The sequence below is a fragment of the Crocodylus porosus genome, unplaced genomic scaffold (genome assembly GCF_001723895.1).
Source record: "Crocodylus porosus isolate Cpor-Errol unplaced genomic scaffold, CroPor_comp1, whole genome shotgun sequence".
Taxonomy (NCBI): Eukaryota; Metazoa; Chordata; order Crocodylia; family Crocodylidae; genus Crocodylus; species Crocodylus porosus.
Genome location: NW_017728886.1, coordinates 196,954,086 through 196,972,920, shown reverse-complemented (window position 1 = coordinate 196,972,920; position 18,835 = coordinate 196,954,086). Strand labels below are relative to the sequence as shown.

Sequence of the window (18,835 nt, the reverse complement as noted above, 5' to 3'; positions counted from 1 at the left end):
TGCTGGCTGCAGCACTGCATAGGTGGCTCATGTTCATCTTGTGGTCAATCATGACCTCCAAGTCTCTCAGTCATGGTGCTAGCAGGTGTAGCACTGCCAAGCCCATAAGCGTGGTGTAGGTTTTTTCTCCCAAGGTGGAGCACCTTGCATTTCTCAGTGTTGAATACCATATCAGGTTTTGATCCACCCACTTGTAAACCTGTCGAGGCTGGCCTGGATGACAGCTTATGCTCTAGGGTGACTGCACTTCCCCATAGCCAGTCCACTTCTGACAGAGTCCAAAAGATGGGTACCACAGAATCACTGTGGATAGAAATTGCATGTTTCAATAGAAAAAAGGTACATATTGGGACTGTTATCAATCCCCAAACCAGGACAGCAGCAGTGAGCTAGAAATGCTAATGGAACTGAGCAGCTGCAAAAGCAGAAAACATGGTAATAATGGATGACTCCAATTATCCACAAAATCTAACCTCATTTTGGGATACAGAGACTAAATTTCTTGAAATTATAAAAGATTGCTTTCTAGAGCAATTCATCCTGGAACCTACAAGAGAAAAGGCCATTTATGACCTAGTCCTAAGTAGTTTACAGGATATTGTTCAAAGGGTTTTGCTGAGCCACCCTGTGGTAGTGACCACACTGCAATTTAACTTGACAATCACATAGGGCAGGAGATAAGAAAATCTACCAAAGTAGCTTGTAACTTTAAAAAGGGAGACTACCAAAGTGAGGAAGCTAATTGGACAAAAGTTAAAAGGGACCCCTAAGGCAGTAAACAGCTTGCAAACGGCATGGGAACTCCTTAAGAACAACACACACAGATCAAATGCATACTACGAATCAAAAAAATAAAATAAAATGAATGGACCAAAAGCAAGCCAGCATGGTTTAATGACCAACTTGTAGAGGCAATGAATAGAAAAAAGCTTCTTGCAAAAAGAAGTCAAAACTTAATAAAAATAAAAAAGCTCAAACTCTGGTAAATCAAATGTAAAACTGTAGTAAGACAAGCCAAGATAGAATTGGAGAAGAACTAGAGACCCAAAAGGTAACAATAAACATTTATTTAAATACATTAGAAGCCAAACACTTGCCAGGCAATCATTTGGCCTTTACATGATCAGGGTGTAAAATGGCGCACTAAACAAGGATGGAGCCATTGCCAAGAAACCAAATGCATTCTTTGCATCAAGTCTGTGGAGCTGACCCAAACTGAGGTTTGGATAGATGAGGTCATAGAAGAAACCGATAAACTAAACAGCAAATAACCAGAACCTGATAGTATTCATCCTAGGGTCCTGAAGGAGCTCAGACAGAAATTGCCCGACTCCTAACTGCAGTGTACAACCAATTACTAAAAACAGCCTTGGCACCAAAAAACAGGAAGGGTACCAATGTGACTCCAATATTTGAAAAGCATTCTCGAGAGTGGGGCGAGCAGCACTGGGAAGGGGGCTAGAGGATGGGCTAGTCACCCTAAAATTCACCATAGCCCCTTACCCACCTCCAGCACCAACACCACCCACTTCTCCCAACCCAAGCTCAGCCCCAGCCCAGCCCCCACACCGGGAAGAGGCTAGTGCAGCCCTTGGCCCCAAGTCCACAGCCCACCCTCATGCCACGCACAAATCCAGGGGACACATGACCCCCATGCCTCCCTCAGGGGCTCATGAAGTGGCAGGAGCCATCCCCTCTTCCCACTCCCCACACCACACAAGCTGCCTGGAGCTCTGCCATGCCCCACTCCCTCCCTCAGCATGGGCCTTAATCTCTGGGCCTTGGAGACCTTGATCCACATGCCCTTCCCTCATCTCCAAGCTGCTGGGCTACATATGAACTATAAGATTGGTATCAGCTGATATGGCCAGTTAATAATAAGCCAAAAAAAAGTTTATTGGTGCACCCCTACTAAGTCCCTCAATCAGGTAAGAATCTTCCCTTTCCCTCTGTGCTCAGCAACACATCCCTTTGCTTCCAGCCTCCCCACCCCCTCAGCCCTGACACCTACTGCTGTCACTGTCCCCAGCTGTTCCCCACAAAGCCCAACTGGAGCAAGACAGGAGATGCTATGGATCCTCCCATCTGGCCCCTAGATCAGCCAGGACAGTGATAGCAGCAGATGAGGGAGGGGAGAAAATAAGAGGGGAACAGGATGTGTGTGCCACAGGGGGGGCGGGGGAAGGCGGCGGCAAAGCCTCTATGTGCTTCTCCCACAGCATCGACTGAAAGGTGTGGGGTGGGGGGCAGGAGGAAGGGGCCATGCCACTGCCCCCACCTCTGGATCCCCCCTGAGTGGGAAGGAAGAGAAGAAAGAGGTTTGCAAACATTAAAACTGCAGTGAAAAGGTTCAACTTAACAGACACGCTGGAGCCACCTAATTTTTTAAAAATTTTAATTGAGTATATTTAAATATTTATTTGCATCAGACTGAGGATTCAAAACAAGAATAAATTTGTACTGCCCTAGACTTTTATTAAAATCTATAATGAACTAAATAGAAAACCATTTTTATATGCCACCACTGCAAAACTGCCAGTCTTTTTTCTCCCCAGTTTTGTTTTGGGGTTGTTGGGTTTTTGGTTTTTTGTTGTGTGGTTTTTTTTTTTTGTTTTTTTTTGGGGGGGGGGGGGGCAGGGAGAGGAGTTGGTATAAATTAAGACCTGACCTCACAAATATTCAGATAAATATTAATTGTACTAATATGACTAAATCTGACTGACAAGAGGACTACTCATTTAGCTAAAATTTTAAGCATTATACTCATTTTAGCATCAGAGGTAAACATTTATTTTTAATAGGAAGGTGTTTTGCATCACATCTTCCACTTCAAAATATAATTGCTTCAATGCAAATAAATACAGAGGTTTAGGTTTTATATATACACACACATACCACGTACACATGTATTGGCTTTTTAAAACATGCACTGGCAAGATTTTTCAATAGTAATATAACATAAAGCTCCCAAACACATACATGGGTACATAAGTGATTTTAAATAATAAGTCTTATTGACAAACTGCACAGCTTAGCTGAAGGATTTCAGGTTTCTCAATTCATGGAATGTCAGTAGTGGTGTTGGCTGCAAATAAAATGTGTGCTATTTGCTCATGAATTCTGTTTTTTACTTTGCAATGAGGCTTTGGGCTTTATTTTTCTAGCATAAATCAGCATTTTAAATAAGCGCCTTCTCAGTAGGGACAAATTCTATGAAAGCTGAAATTCTGCTAACAATAAGGTTTGCTAGAGGAAGCAGTTGCCTCTCATGAAGAACTGGTTAACTGTATTGTTCAGGTACTCTCAACTGCAGGTTTTCCCTCTTTCCTTCCTCCTAGAAAACAGCCAAAGCTCCCTCTTACTAACCACTAGCAAGAGAAAAGTGAGACTGAGTCCAAGATCTATTAAAAACAAAAAGTTGTCAGTTTTAAATCTAGAGAAAAGGTTCTGCCTCTAGCACTATAGCAAAGATGGCCCAGTCAGAGACCTAAGCAGGGCTCACTGACCAGGACTCCTGGGCTTAGGGACTTCCCAAAAGGTTATTCCTCCCTCCCCCACCCCCAATCCTATACTCACCAATATACATATCCAATCCTCTACACCAGCTGCTCTCTCCCTTGTGCTCTCCACACCTACATGCTCCAGAAGTGGGCCGGAAAGCAAATTTGCTGTGATGCATCTCCTGTGAATCACCAGTAGCTCTGCCCTCTGACCACATCCTGTGATCTGGCAGAGTTCTGTTCAGCTGATTCACAGGAAGGTTAGCAGAGCAGACATCCACTCTGCCCCCATCTCCACTCTAGCAGTCAAACTTCCCTTACTGCTTCCATTCTCCACTCCCTGCAGCCCAACTCCCAGCCATGTCCCATACCCCCTTAGTACATCCAATCTGTAAATGCTGATATGCATCAATGACTATACCTATAAATGTTTAGAGGCAAAAGTATGCTGATAAAGGAGTACACTGCTAAACACAGGCATGGATGCATGTAGACACACGGGGCATTTATACACATACTTTTTGGTCCCATAATGCAGCAGAGATCCACCGCTTTGGAGCAGACTTGATTAATCGCTGACGTGCACTGCGCTGCATCGCATGCAGTCATATAAGCAGCAATATGCACATCAGTATGGAGGAAATGTTAGCAGTGCGCTTTTGAACTACAGTATCTTCTATGCGTTTTAATTCAAAAGCGTTTTTCTCAGCTCTGATGCCACTTATACAACTGCAAGCATTGCAACATTGGGCGCTTTTCAAAACCCGTGGCACTCTCATGTGTAAAAATGCCCACGATGAGAAAATGTAGCTCTGCAGGATTCTGCAATAAGGCAGAACAGTAATAACTACTGACAAGACTACAAAATGGATAGCTATATCCCTAGCCTAAATATACAGCATTTGGATTCTTGCACTGTTTCTGGGAGGGAAGAAAGACTTAACTTGTAGCAAGTCTGCCCAAAATGTTGGCCACCGCACCCCTAGCCCATATAAGCTTTTAGTTATTTCCCAGGCCCTGCCTGCACATCCACATCCCAGACTTTAGCTTTGTCTAGAAACAGTGCAATAAACTTGTATAAAATACAGGTTTTCCTCGCTTCATGTGGGCTCTGTATATGCAAATTCAATCCTATGCAATGACCCTTTTTACACCCAAAATTCGTTATATGTGAGGTAAATTCATTATATGCAAGGTAAGTCTGTAGGGGGAAGGGGCACAGCACAGCCCAACAGCTGCAGGCAGGTGGCAGTCTGTTCCAGGGGCTGCAGCAGGAAGCAAAGCAGAGGGAATTGTCAGCGAGTGTGGGGCACGGGTACATAGCTCTTGCTGCTACGTGTACCCCGGGAGGGCTGCACCAGGCTCTTCCCAGGGGATGTGGGCCCCCAGATCTGCATGCAGGACAAGAGCAAGCTGCCACTGCAGGCTGGTGCCAGCACTGGGCTCTTCCCGGCAGGGGGCTGAGCCACACTGCACTTGGGATGGCAGTGCTGGGAGGGGGGCTGCAGCCACCCCAAAAATCCGCTATAGCCCCATCCCTCCCAGAGCTGCTGCCGCCCTCCCCGAGTGCAACAGCCCAGCCTCCTGTTGGGAAGAGCCCTGTGCCACTGTTGCCCCTAGCCCATGGCAGCAGCCTGCCCTGCTCCTGCATGCAAATCTGGGGGCACACGCCCCAAAGAACAGCCTGGCGTAGCCCTGCAACCTGCAGCCCTGCTGGGGTGCACATGCAGCAAGAGCTGCACCCCCCCTCCCCATCCAGCACCCACTGACAGTTCCCTCTGCTTTGCTCCCTGCTACAGCCCCAGGAGTAGCCAATGACACCTGCCTGCAGCTTTTGGGCTGTGCCCCAACCCTCCTCCCTTCCCTTGCCTAGCCCCTGCCCCACTTCCTCCCTCACCATTGTGGGAAGATATCCCTATTTGTTACCTCATAAACTGGGTTCCCTTTATGTGAATTCGAGTTACGTGCTGTTTTCCGGGAACACACGCACCACATAAAGCAAGGCAAACCTGTACAGACCAGGGGTGGCTAACCTGTGGTAACTGAGCCAGATGTGACACAGGCTACCTCTGCACGAGGCAGCAGATCAGGGAGGGAACAGGCAACACAACAGCAGATAGGGAAGAAAGCAGCAATCAGAGAGGCAAGTTGGAAAGAACTATAAAGCAGAGCAACAGATCAGGACAGAAAAGGGATTGAAGTGGTACTCAGAGAGGACATGGCAGTTATGCCTCAAATAAGCCCCAAGAAGTGTGCCCCCCCCCCGCCAACTGACAGACATTTAAAACAGGTTAACTCATGCTTGATCCATTGTACGTAATACTTTATACCGGGGTGGGCAAAGTCCAGCCCACAGGCCAGAATGGGCCCATAGCAGCTCCATTTCCCAGCAGCCCCTGCAGCAGCAGCTCCTTCTGGCTGCCAGCCACAGCCTTACTGCCTGGGCCTCCTAGCCCATCTGCCTTGCACCCACTGCCAGAAGCAGGACCCCCCACATGGGCAGGGCCAGAGAGACCCCAAAATCTTGAAGCAGTGACAGCACGGGGCCGGGGCAGAGTCGCAATCCACGGTCCACACGCCCCTGTGGCAAGTGCAGGTTCCACAGGCATGGGCATTGCAGGGAGCAGATCATGGCTCTGCCGCAGCCCCATGCTGTCATTGCCCCAGCCCTGAAGCAGCTACCCACCCAGCTCCTGATCAGTCTCCGCAAAGACCTTGGGAGTGAGGGGCTATAACAGAGCAGGGCTAGGGCAGAGACCCAACTCTGCAGCCCCACAGTCACAGCCCCACTACTCCCAAGGTATCCAATGGAGACTGGCTGGGAATCACACAGGTAGGGACTGCTGGGAAATGGAGTCCAGCCACCTGCCAAATCCACCATTTTGCCTACCCCTGCTTTCTATATTAGGGAATTTCAGTGGCACCCCTTAGATACATTTTCAATTGATAAATGCAATCAGCGTTTCTAATATAAACTAAACCTCTGGTAACTCAAAAGTTGATACACTGCATGTTACACTAATATAAACTTAGAAAAAACTCTATCCATACAAGAAAGGAGAACATACATTATTAACTAGCTTATCATTCAAGCACAAGGCGTGTTCTGGTTGAGGGTGGATGAGTGAAGACCAGGACTGGTGGAAAGGAGGCAGCTGAATTTAAAGATAATTTGTTGAATGAGGCACAGACATGACACTGGATGGTTTGAGAGCCTGTTGTTATTAACACTGGTGGGTTATGAACAATGACACATTCTGAAATTTGACAGGATGTTAGTTTTATTAGCAAATTATATTTTATACAACAAAATGGGGCCACAAAGGAAGCATTAACGAAAGGTCCAGAGTCTGTCCAAATCATTTCCAAAGCACTTGTGAATTAAATTCAGATCAACACTTTTTTTTTTTTTAACTGAGGTCTTATAAAAATTAAGTAAAATGTTTCCAACATGCCTTTTTTAATGTTCAACAAAATCAAGTTTTAAAAATATATTTACAGAAACATTACAACTCAGACTGAAACCAACTATATAAAAATAATTAAGTCAATGTTTCAATGTCCAAGTACAGAAAAATTAAAAACAGTATAGGAAAGACAAAAAGCATATCTTAAAAATTCATCTGAAAGTCTGAAGTGGCATTAGTTGCATGAAGTCACAAGAAAACAGAGCTCCAAGGAACCTCATGAAGTCATTCTGTCCCAATCCCTATGCAAAGCAGAACTGTCCTCAACTAAATAATCTTAGCCAAGTGTCTGTCCAAGCTCCTCATGAAGATTTCCAAGGATGGAGATTCCACAACTCCTCCAGGTAGCCTGTTCCAAGGCTTGACCACCCTCACAGTCAGAAGTTACTCCTAATCTCCAATTCTAGTTCTTTTTGCTTTTCCTCATAAGTCTGGATTGCTCTCTAAAAATTTCTATTGCTCTGCACTGAACTCCTTCCAATCTGTCTGCATCTTCCTTAAAGCACGGGGTGCAAAACTGGACAGGGTACTCCAGGTAAAGCCTCACCCATGCTAGAGAGAAGAACACTTTCCTTGATTTGCAAGGGATGCTGCTGTTGATACAGCCCAATATACTGGTGGGCTTTCCTCCAAGAGCATGCTGTTGACTCATATTCTGCTTATGGCCCACTGTATACCTCAGGTCCTTCTCTGCAGTACTGCAGTCTAGCCAGTCATTCTCCAGTCTGTATTTATGAATACACACATTCTGACTTAAGTGCAGGACTTTGCCCTTGTCCTCACTGAATCTCATCTGACTGATTTCAGACCCTCTCTCCAGTCCATTCACATCATTCTAGATCCTAGCCTTACCCTCCAGAGTATTTGCTATTCCACTCAACTTGGTGTCATCCTCAAATCTGCTAAGCATGCATGCAATACATCTAGATCATTTGTGAAGATGCTGAATGATACCAAACCCTGAACCCATTCAACAGATCCCTCCCCTGTCAACTAGATTCTGGGTGCATCTACACATTCATTAATGCACTTTAGGTAATAAATATTAAGTCTAGTACCTCCAAGCACTTTCACACATGCTCCAGGGGTAGAAGAAGCAGACAGAACTTTAATTAAAGTGGTTCCAAAAGCCACTCGAATTAAAGCGCTGCAGCATCTCATGTATCAGCACCCTTGTGCTTCAAAATGGCAGCAGGGGTGCTTGTGCTAAAGCTCATTCGACAAGCTTTAGTTCAAGGGCTTCCTGCTGCCATTTTGAAGTGCAGGGGCAGTGATACATGAGATGTGGGAGGCTGTTGGAACACAATAAATTGGAATGGACTGCTGGAATAGACTTGATTAATCAAATCTGCTCCAACACCTGTAATTACAATGCATTGAAGCATCCTCCACCCTGACATACAGGCACCCTCCATTGTACGGTACGAGAAAAAGGTGCATTAACTTATTTTAACATGCATTAGCTAAAGAGCATTTTTTTGTGATGCTTTAATAAGCATTAGGATGAGCTAATGCACATTAAGGCACATATGTATATGCACCCACTGAGCTATTGATGGCTGCTCACTGAGCACAATGATCCAAAGTTAGGTATTCGCCTTACGGCACTTTAAATCTATTCTGTCTTTCCTTAGCTTGTTAATGAGAATGTTGTGGGAGACAGTATTAAGTACCTTTCTTGACTTCAGCACAGCTTATCACATGCATTGCTCCCTTCCATCCACAGAGCCTTATCTTAAGAAGGAAATCAATCTGGTCAAACTTAACTTGGTTTTAGTGAGTCCATGCCGGCTCTTCCTGATCAGCTTGTTCTCCTCTAGGTCCTTAATAGACTTGCTCCATGATCCTTCCAGATATTGAGATCAGGTTGACTGGTCTATAGTTACTTGGATCTTCCTCCTTCCATTTTTTAAAGATGAGAACTAGATTTGCTCATCTCCAATCATCCAGCACCTCACTCAACCTCCACACAAGTTCTCCAAGAGGACAGCCAATGGTTCTGAAGTTATCTCAGCTACTTCCTTCAGTCCACAGTGTGCATGTTACTTGATGCTGCTTACCTGAAAGCAGCTAGCTTCTCTAAGTAATCCCTAATTTGTTCTGCCATTACTCGATTGGCTTCTTCCCTATTTTTGCTGCCAGCTGAGCACATCACTTTGTAGCTGACCCTATTTATGAAGACTGAAATAAAAAACAAAGATTAAATACTTCAGCCTTCCCTGCCTCATCCATACCTAGATTGCCTTCTGCATTCCTTAAGGGAAAGAATGCAGAAGGCAATTCCTATGGTTTCTTTCCTATGGTTTCTCTGGTCTTCCTGTTACTTTTGACAGTTTCAGAATCCTGTTTTATTGCCTTTTATGTCCCTTGCTAGCTGCATCTTAAATTGTGCCTTGGCCCTACTAATTTTCTCCTTGCAAACTTTTTGGTACTTCTACTCTTCCCTGCTATTATAACCAAGTTTCCACTTTTTGTAGGGTTTTGGGAGTTAAGTTTCAACTCATTCAAAAGATGGCTGTCTCATTAGGCTGGCCCCCTGCTGCACTTTCCATTCATCTGCCACATTGGGAAAGCTTGCTCCTGTACCTTTAATATGGCCTCTTAAAAAAATACAGCCAGCTCTCCTGGACTCCTTTTCCCATCAGACTTACCTCCCAGGGGATCCTGCCTCCCAGTTCCCCAAGTTCATTGAAATTTGGCTTTTCTTAAGTACAGCCTCTTTATTCTGCTGCTCTCCTTCAGACCTTGAGTTCTATCATTTTGTAGTCACTGATACCCAGTTTGCCTTCCACCTCCACATTCTCAACCAATTCCTCCCTGTCTGTGAGGAGCAAATCAAGAAGAGCTTCTTCCTACTTGGCTTCTCTACTATTTGTATGAAAAAGTTATTCCAACACACTGCTGTACCTCCCTCCCAGCGGATGTCCCAATAATTGAAGTCACTCCTGAGAACTCAGGCCTGAAATTCAGAAACTTCTGTTAATTGTTTAAAGACGACCCCATCTACCTCCTCCTGATTTGGTGGCCTGTAACAGACACTCATTACGACACCCCTCCTGTTGCTCCCATCTCTGACCTTTACCCAGAGGCTTTCAACAGACCTACCTGCCACTTAGTACTGCTTTGTGTCAAAACATCATAGCAGGCAGCATAAACCACCCTCTTTTCATAGACTTATCTTTCTGGAAATAGTCACATTTCTGCCCAAAATTTCCCTAAGAACTGTGGTGTCTCCAAAGTGTTCTGCCTACACAATGCCTCAGCCATTTGAGTTCACTGAAGGATACAAATACATGCTTTTTATTTATTAATTTTTAAACTAAAACTTTCTAACACCTAAAATCCTTCAAATATTACTAATTTTGCTTGGCCTGGAATATTATATAAAATTACTTTAGCAATTGTCTTCTTAGCTACAGTTTTAAGTATTTCTAATGCAACTCACTGTGCTGAATGGGATATCATATTTTCTCACATACAACCTCACTGCTCCCAAAAGAAAACAGCTGCTGGAAATTGGGGAACACAATATAAGCATGAAAATCTGGTAACGGAAGTTTCTTAACTGCAAGCTGTGCTCCACACAGAATAGTAAAATAATAAGCAAGCTATAAGCAATAAGCTAGGGCTCCATAGCTGCTACTACTAAGCTACTTACTACAAGGAAAGACCTTTTTTCTTCAATAGGGTTTAGCATATATGAGATCATGCGGCATTGTACTGGTACTGTATTTCATTCCTAAATTTTTTGAGCATTTTTTTAAAGGTCTAATTCAATGAAGCTACTGATAAATCGTCCAAGTTACTGGCAGCATTAACTGTGTGTTAAATTGAGCTCTGCGATTACAAGTCAGCATTGAGGGTTCTACTTAGGGGTGCACTGAAAGACATTTTTGGGACTGATATCAACAGCCACTTTTTAAGGATGTATATTGGCCGATACCAATCCGATTTCTGATACGCAGCCCGGCAGCATGAAGAGCAGTGTCTGTTGAAGACATGAAGAGCTAGTAAGTCTGTTGTGGTAGAAGGGGTGGGGGAAGGGAAGGGGTGTGGGGGGGCAGACCAAGGCCACTGCAGTGAGGGAGGGAGTGGGGCTAGTGGTGCAGGATGCAGCCGCTGCTCATCCAGGGCATGGGGGAGGTGGCTCCCCTGGCTGCACGCACCCCAGGAGGGTATCGCGGGAGTGTGCACCGCCAGATCTGCGCATGGGGAGCAGGTGGGCTGCAGCTGCGGGCTGCGCCAGGCTTTTCCTAGTGGGGGGTTCGACCAGCTGCACTCAGGTCTCCACACCCCTTCCCTTCCACCACAACAGACTTACCAGCCAGATGCAGCTCTCCATACTGCCACACTGTGTTCCTTGCCACCTATGTGCTGCACTGCAGCTGCACACATGCATGGGGTATTTATTGGCCAAATTAGACAAAAAAAGTAAATTTCTGATACAGTCAACTTCCTTTACAGTGGTACTGATCCAATATTGGATTGATGTATCAGTGCACCTCTAGTTTTACTCATTTCAAAATGAGAAACAGAATAAATGCACTGTACATTCTTGAAAAGGCTGTAAAAACATAAAAATGTGCACTTTTCAAAACTAGTCTGACTGCCGTATATTCATTACTTTGGTACAAATGCAATGAGGTATTTCAAAAGGCGGTTTGGACTTGAATCTTGTTAAAATCTACAAAACAAGTTTTAAAAGAACAGAATTCCCAGATAAATTTTCTTAATTAGCAAAAGTAATACAAAACAGGGCCCAAACAAAAACCGTCTTAAAGATGCCTCACCTATGACATCCTTCTCTCTCAACTACTTTCACTACTGAAAAGCTGCCTGCTACATCTTATCTCGGTTTTCCAGTTTATATGCAACATCTTCAGAAAGTGTACCTCAAGTTCAGTGAATATTCGTTATCTCCACAATGTCCTAGCTTAGAAACCCTAAACGTGGTTTGCTAGCCTTCCCGGAAAGCATCTTTTAGTTTAATGTTTCCCAACCCATGGGTCGTGACCCAACAGTGGGTTGCAAGAATATATGAAAGGGTTGCAAACAAACTTTAGAAATGGGTCAACAACTTTAAAAATGATTCTCCTTTAAAAAGAGAAAACCGTAGGAAACCATGGCTTTTCTCTGGCAAGCTGGCAGAGTTCCAAACTGCAAGGGGCTGCTTTGGGCTGCCCATGCTCCACACCCTCCCACCCCCCTGCCCCACACACCCACCCCTATTCCACATCCTGGGGGCTGGAACCTGGGGGCAACAGGTCAGGAGTGAGGAGCACTGGGTCGGGACTGGCCATTGACATCTACAAATGAGTCCTGGAACAAAAAACGGTTGAGAAACACCGTTTTAGCTGGTGCCGGTGCTGAGGGCCAGTGACTTAACTTAGAGTTCAATAAGGGAGTGTTATAAGAGTCAGCATAATATTTCTTCTCAAGGCCTTACCCTGAGAGTAGAATTTTCTTGCCTAACTATTCTACAAAGGGGAGAAGAACCGAAGGACTATATATAGCTTAAAAGCCTTTTGTAAGCAATATATTTCACCCCAGCTGAAATGCATCTAAATTATTTGCTGCTTGTCAAGGGTTTTTTTGAAGCAGGCTAAAGACATTCCCAGTTCCAACAAACTCTATGCATCAGGGCAGAGTAAATTAATACTTTGCAGTAGAGTTTCTACCTCAAAGTATGCAGTATTTTTCTGCTTTCTCACATTTGTATTCCACCTTTCGTGACTTGCATCCTATTCTGACAGAGATAATTGAAAACAAAGCTTAAAATGATTGCAAAGTTAAATTAAACTGGAATGGACTCTAAGAACAGATTCTGGATATATCATTAAAAATATGGAGGGGTAGGAAACTAGGAGGAGAATGAAATAATGGGAAGAACCTCAGAGAGCTGTATGAAATAAAAGAGCAGGGAAAAATAGAATGCCAGTAAAGAATGCTAATGATGATGTAGTGAATGCCAGAGAAAGTGTGAAGACCTAGCTGGGAGAACATTTAAACTCTTGATCATTTTCCTAATAGACCACATGCACCAATTCCAGTACAAATAACAAACACCCCACATTAACTCTACACCCCACCCATGTATACCCTCACCTTAATTCCATCCACAGTCTGGTTAAAAAAAAAAATCAAGAGGGAAGCCCCTAAAAGACAAGAATGTGACAAGAATGACAAAAAAAAAAAATCAGCTTAATTTACAGTAAACAAAATTTATATCTAACAGATTGGGGAAACAGAAGAGCCTACCTAAAGAGACTGGGGGGGGAAAAAAATCACTTTCACTTGAGGTTTTTAACAGGCTGACCAGCAGTCAGCAACCTTTTCAGGTTTCCTTTTCAGAATGATCAACCTCAGGTCAGAGACAAATGGGCATTAGAGTGCTGCCACATGGAAGCACCTGCCACTGCTACTCCCTGCTGCAACACAGGGGGAAGGCCTGCCACTGAAGCTTCACATGCACAGGTCAAACCCAATGACTCCATGGGCTGTAGGTTGCCAGCCCCTGGGTTCGGCAAATGTCTGTGGGTGTAGATTAGTTGCTTATGATCCCAACGTAATATACAAGAGCTGGACTACACCAGGGGTGGTCAACCTCTAGCCTGCAGGCCAAATGTGGCCTGTGGAGCCTTGGAATCTGGACCCTTCCTACTGTCAAAATCCCAAGCACCACAAGCCATGGCAAAGCCAGACAGCAACCTGCCCCTGGCTAGCTAGATCAGGGCAGGGCCACACCCCCTGACCTTTGTGCAGCTGGGTTGGGGCCAGGCTGCACACTCTTTTCCCTGTGGGACTGGGCTATGCCCTCTCCCCCATGAAGCTGATTTAATACTGGCCAATCCCTTTTTCCCCCTGTCCCCCACAAGGCCGGGTCATGCCTCCTTCCTTCTGCCTGGCCAGGTTGGGACCAGGACATGCCCCCTTCCTCCCACAGGGCTGGGCCATGGACTCTCCCCTTGTGCAGCTGGTTCAGGGCTGGGCCACGTCACCTCCCCCACACAGACCTTGCTAGTTTTGAGCTGTGGCACTCCCCCTTCCTCTGGTACACACGGGCCACACTCCTTCTCCACACAGAGCTGGATTGTGCCTCTTCCCCATCCCCACTGAGCCGGGTTGGGGCCACATTAAGCCCCATCTCCCCACATAGATGGATCAGGGCCAGGCTGCACCCTTCCCTGTTCTGCATGGCTGGGTAGGATCCTTCTGTGCCCATCCCAGGCATTGAATCAGGTCCTCTGACCAGATCCAGCCTGTGGAGGGATTGGGCACTGCCTAGCTGGCCTACTGGATCAAAAAACTTGAGCACCACTGAAGAAAAGAATTACTGAGATGATCTGTGTTGGAAGAACGCTCAATTTCAATTTCAGCACATTCACCCACCTGTTTATACCACCACCCATACTTAATTGCTTCCTTATTATAAAGATAAGCAAGAGACTAAAACAAATTACTATGACATCAGCATACACCGATTCCCTGAATAGAAATGACACAACATACAATATAAAAAAATAAAACAGAAGTATATGCAAGGAAAAGAAACTGTGTGGGCAATACAAGTTAAGTGGGAAGGCAATGTAGGAAATATCCTGGAACACTAATAATTCTTTTCCAGACATCTTAATATTTGTACTTAAGGCACAGTTTTATAAAGATTGTAACTTTTGTCAATATAACTGGATTTCTCTAAAACATGATTTTAAACTTTAACTACACAGTCTCTGTTAATAGTAAAAACAAAGAAAGAACTTCAAGTCCAGGATATTTACCATTTTGGTCAAGAATTGCCAGTTATGTCTATAAAATAGTAAGGGATGAGTACCAGCTGGCATTTACCACTTGGGAGTATGTTCACAGAGGGACTTCTGCACCTGGCTCCTAGGATGGACACCATGGCCCGGAGTTGAGCCCCCTATCCCAGGACATGGAAGACATGGACTATTTTCTCCTCACCAGAAGAGGTTGAAATTCACATCTGCCACTCACCTCCCAAGAGATGGTGGCTACAGGCTGTTCTAGGGTAAGGACACTGTTCGCTCCTGTTGAATCTATGCTACTTAGTCCAAACAGGGACACTTAAGGCACTTCTGCAGGGCAGGGGAGACCTTAAGGCTAGACTCCCATGCCAAATTAACCTTGAATTCTTTTCTACCAGTGGCTGAGCTTCAGCGGGAGAGGTGGATGGAAAATCTCCCTACCAAAGGAGCCTAATAAGGGTTAAGATACTTCCCTGAAATGGGAGACATAGGTCTGAATCCCCTCAGGCTGAGGAGAATATCCAACCCAGGTGCCCCAAACACTGAGCAAGTGTTCTAACTACTGACTTCTTATATAACAGATCACCGACAACATCATCATTGTCATCACCACTTCTTCCTGTTTGCATTTCTAAATGAAAATGGCTGTGGCTAATATTTGTGCGCAGAACTCAACCTTCCAGGTATCGGTTAGGCATGCTCCAAGTATGCTTTCTAAAGCAGGACCCTCACGAAAGAGGCAGAAGAATGCCTAATGTGAGACTTCCAATTGTGCTTAAGTGTGAGATGATAGAACCAAGCAGCTCAGTCCTGCTAAGTGAACAGCAGTTCTAGACATTCTTGGAAGTGGAACCTGAAGCAGCTGGAAACTTTTACTAAAAAAGAAGTTAGATGCCTACTGAAATATGTTATGATAACTTTCTTTTGCTGAGACTCCTCCACAAAATGCACTTTTTACAATGCATTTCAAAGAATAATATTTTGAGTCTCATCTAGTTACCAGGATGTTTTAAAAGTAACCGGGGGGGTTTCTGAAAACCAACTTTAAAAAAAACCCAAAAACTCTCTTATAAAGCCAACACAAAGGCTTCTGAATCGGTTCAAGTACAAGCAAAAATAAATGTCAGTACTAAAGGTGAAACTGAGCTGCTGTTTAATATCAACTCCTATGAACTATAATATGATCACATTAAATTAGCAGATGGGGATAGTTCTACAAAGTAACTTAATTGGTAGCATCCTCACCATTACAACTGGTCAAGTTAAAATATATAATTTCTTAAGTGTATGGCAAAGGTCATATCTTAAATACAATTTTTTCTGTGTGCTGAGATAGACCACTAGTGGTCTAACTGACCTCATTAACAGTTCATTAAAAGTATTGTTGACATCAGTGAAGCTCAATTTCATCAGTTCATGCAACCAAAACATTCACACTTTGGCAGTTTCATCTCTTTCATTTTTCTGATATCAGAGTGAATTGCATTCAGCCAGGGTGAACGTAGGTGAGGTTTCACTGACTTGAGAGGATGCACTGCAGACACAAGCAGGTGAAACTCCACTGAAGTGTGAATCCTGGGTAAGGTTTGTATGAGACCTGAAAAACCCAAAGGCCTGTCTCATATGAAAGAACTTTAAGGATCCAACAGCTCTCCCCTGTAGGGCAAAAGTCTTGGCATCCTGGTCAATTTCTCCTTCAGTTATGCAGCTCAATGACACTGCCTGGATAACCCCCAATAAAAAGGTGGCTGCAATATTTTAGTGCTATAAATATACACACATGCTAAACTAACTCAGGATCTCTAGGGCTGCACCACTATTAAACATTAACAGCTTTGTATACTAAAAGGTGTTAAATGTAAATGAAGAAAAACATTTCTGTCAATACGAGTACTCATACATACAAGCTATAGAATATGCCCCCCCCCCCCCCATCATCTGTAAATTTCTAAAAAGGTTCTTGGATAGAAAATAAAATTTAAGCAGCAAATTACTTCTACCTTATAGTACTGAGCTAATAATGCAGCAGAAATACAGCAGTTTGCTGATACAATGTCATCAATTTCTAGTAACTGCCAGTGAAGCAGCTGCCTCAAATGCAAAAAGTTGCAAGACACTAAAATACACATGCATAAGCAAAACCTACTTTACTTCCTGTACATTACAGGAAACCCTCAAACCCAACAGAGGCAGAAGTGTAAAAGAGTACCTAGAATTTTACCCTAGAACCAAGTCTATTTTCTCAAATCCTATTTTAACTCAAAAATAGATTTACAAAGTGCAACAAAATGAAATTCAGTTATTGCAGGAAAGCAAATACTTCTAATCTTCATCACCCAAAGGGTCCCACCCAAATATGGCTTACCAGGACAGAGCATCTTTCTCTCTCACCCCTGGCCTATCTGTAGTGGAAGCTCCTCTGGGTTAAGAAGCTTATTCTGTCCTGCCCTACACACCTGGTTTCCCAAAACCAGGCAAGGTGGGAGCTGTTCTCCCCTCAGCTCCTCCTGGGACTCACTGATCCCCTCTTCCTCAAGCAACTGCGTGGGGCACGGCAACAATTCTGCACCTCACAGCTGGATGCTGCCAGATGCAGACCCGAACCACTGGGATTGCTCCCCTGATAGCTCTTTGCTCCCCTGTTCCAAAGCTGGGCCTGGCAGCAGCCACCGTGCTCCCCAAGGTCCCCTTGCCTCGACTGGGAGTTAAACCAGCAGACGAAGGCACGGTGCACCCAGCACCCTTTGCGTGACACCCCGCGCCGGCATCTCCTCCGGATCTCCCCGGCCAGGAGAGAAGCGTTCTGCTCCCGCGACGCCCTGACGTGCCACGGAGTCCCCCCGCCCCGCTGCACGGGGCTGCCCTCCCTGCGCCGGGCCTCGCCCGCTTCCCCCGCCCCGGGCTCCGCTCCCCGCCGCCCTTCGGCCGCGGCAGGTGGGCCGCGGCGGGGGCTGCCCGGAGGGAAGGCAGCCCCCCTTCCACCTCCCCGCCCCTCACAGACCTGTAGATCCAGCCATCTTGTCCAAACCCCCCCCCACCGGTCCGGGGCCTGCACGCGCGCCGCGTCACTTCCGTACGCGTCACTTCCGGCCCACAAGTTCCGTCACTTCCCAGAAACCGCCGGGGCGCCGGAAGCTCGAGGGGGGCGGGACTGCACAAGATCGTCACTCCTGTGAAGCTGTGGCATGGGTTGCGGTCACCGAAGGTGTTGCTAGTGCACGTTCATTATTGCGTTTGTCCGATAACTTCCGCCCTTGCGGGATTCACGGTACTGAAAATGCTTCAGGTGAACAGTAATTGTTGAGGCAGCTCGCTGACGCAGCCTATGCAAACCCTAAGTCGTTCTTGGGGAGTCTTACATGAGTTTGGGGCTTGTTGTCCGCACTGCCTTATATCACCGCTTGCCTCAAAACAGAAATATGCTTCGACTTGGATGACCCAGTTCTCACACACTCACTGGGGAGTTAGAGTGAGCAATATAAAGTAAAGAATAAGAAGCAGCCTTATATATGTACTTGTTTGCATACTAATTTGTATATTTTCTGCATATGATAGTTTTTTCAGCAAATGCAATAATTTTGAGCTTCCTATACAATAATTGAACATTAAGACTTAATCACGGATGCCCTGCGCACAAAGCAGCTGCACCCATGAGAATTGGCCCAGCTGATCCTGTGGGATGCTACTAGGGCTCAGCCACAGACCAGGAGGTGGCTTGTTAAGAGCTCCAGCCTGAGTTATCGGAAAGGACTGAATTTCTGCCCTCTGGGAGAGGAAAAAAAAACTTGTTTTTTTGGCTGCAGTTGGTTGGCATCTCCCCAAATCCCATATCACCTTTAGAAGAGTCTTGGCCTAAAATTTCCTTTTGGGCAGAGGGGCCAGTTCTTGACCTCCTTTTTCCCTGTTCAAAATCATCCCTAGAAAAGGATCCAGCTATAACAGTAGCTCCCAACCTCAGGGGAGGCAAACTAGGGTTGCGAGTGGTTTGCCCCTCGCTCCATCCCTCCAGCCTGCAGGGCTCTCCTGATGCAGTCTGCACAACTTTCACTGCTGCCAGCAGCAGTGATCCTGGCCCTGCCTGGGCTCTGCTGGTACCACCAGG

At 45.4% G+C, this 18,835-nt stretch overlaps 1 protein-coding gene across 4 annotated transcripts in view; it reads right to left on the bottom strand.

Annotated features, from left to right (window-relative positions):
- The window catches only part of UBE2V2 (ubiquitin conjugating enzyme E2 V2), a 45,263-nt gene extending 27,430 nt beyond the window's left edge, over positions 1–17,833 (bottom strand). For 2 of the 4 annotated variants that reach the window (XM_019547847.1, XM_019547854.1), the window contains exon 1: positions 3,577–3,601. In XM_019547847.1, the coding sequence (XP_019403392.1) occupies positions 3,577–3,586 (10 nt within the window). In that variant the 5' untranslated portion in view covers positions 3,587–3,601. Of the gene's footprint in view, positions 1–3,576; positions 3,602–17,098; positions 17,127–17,734 lie in introns of those variants that run through there. The other 2 variants (XM_019547862.1, XM_019547869.1) reach the window with 2 other exon arrangements.
- Positions 17,834–18,835: the final 1,002 nt, after the last annotated feature.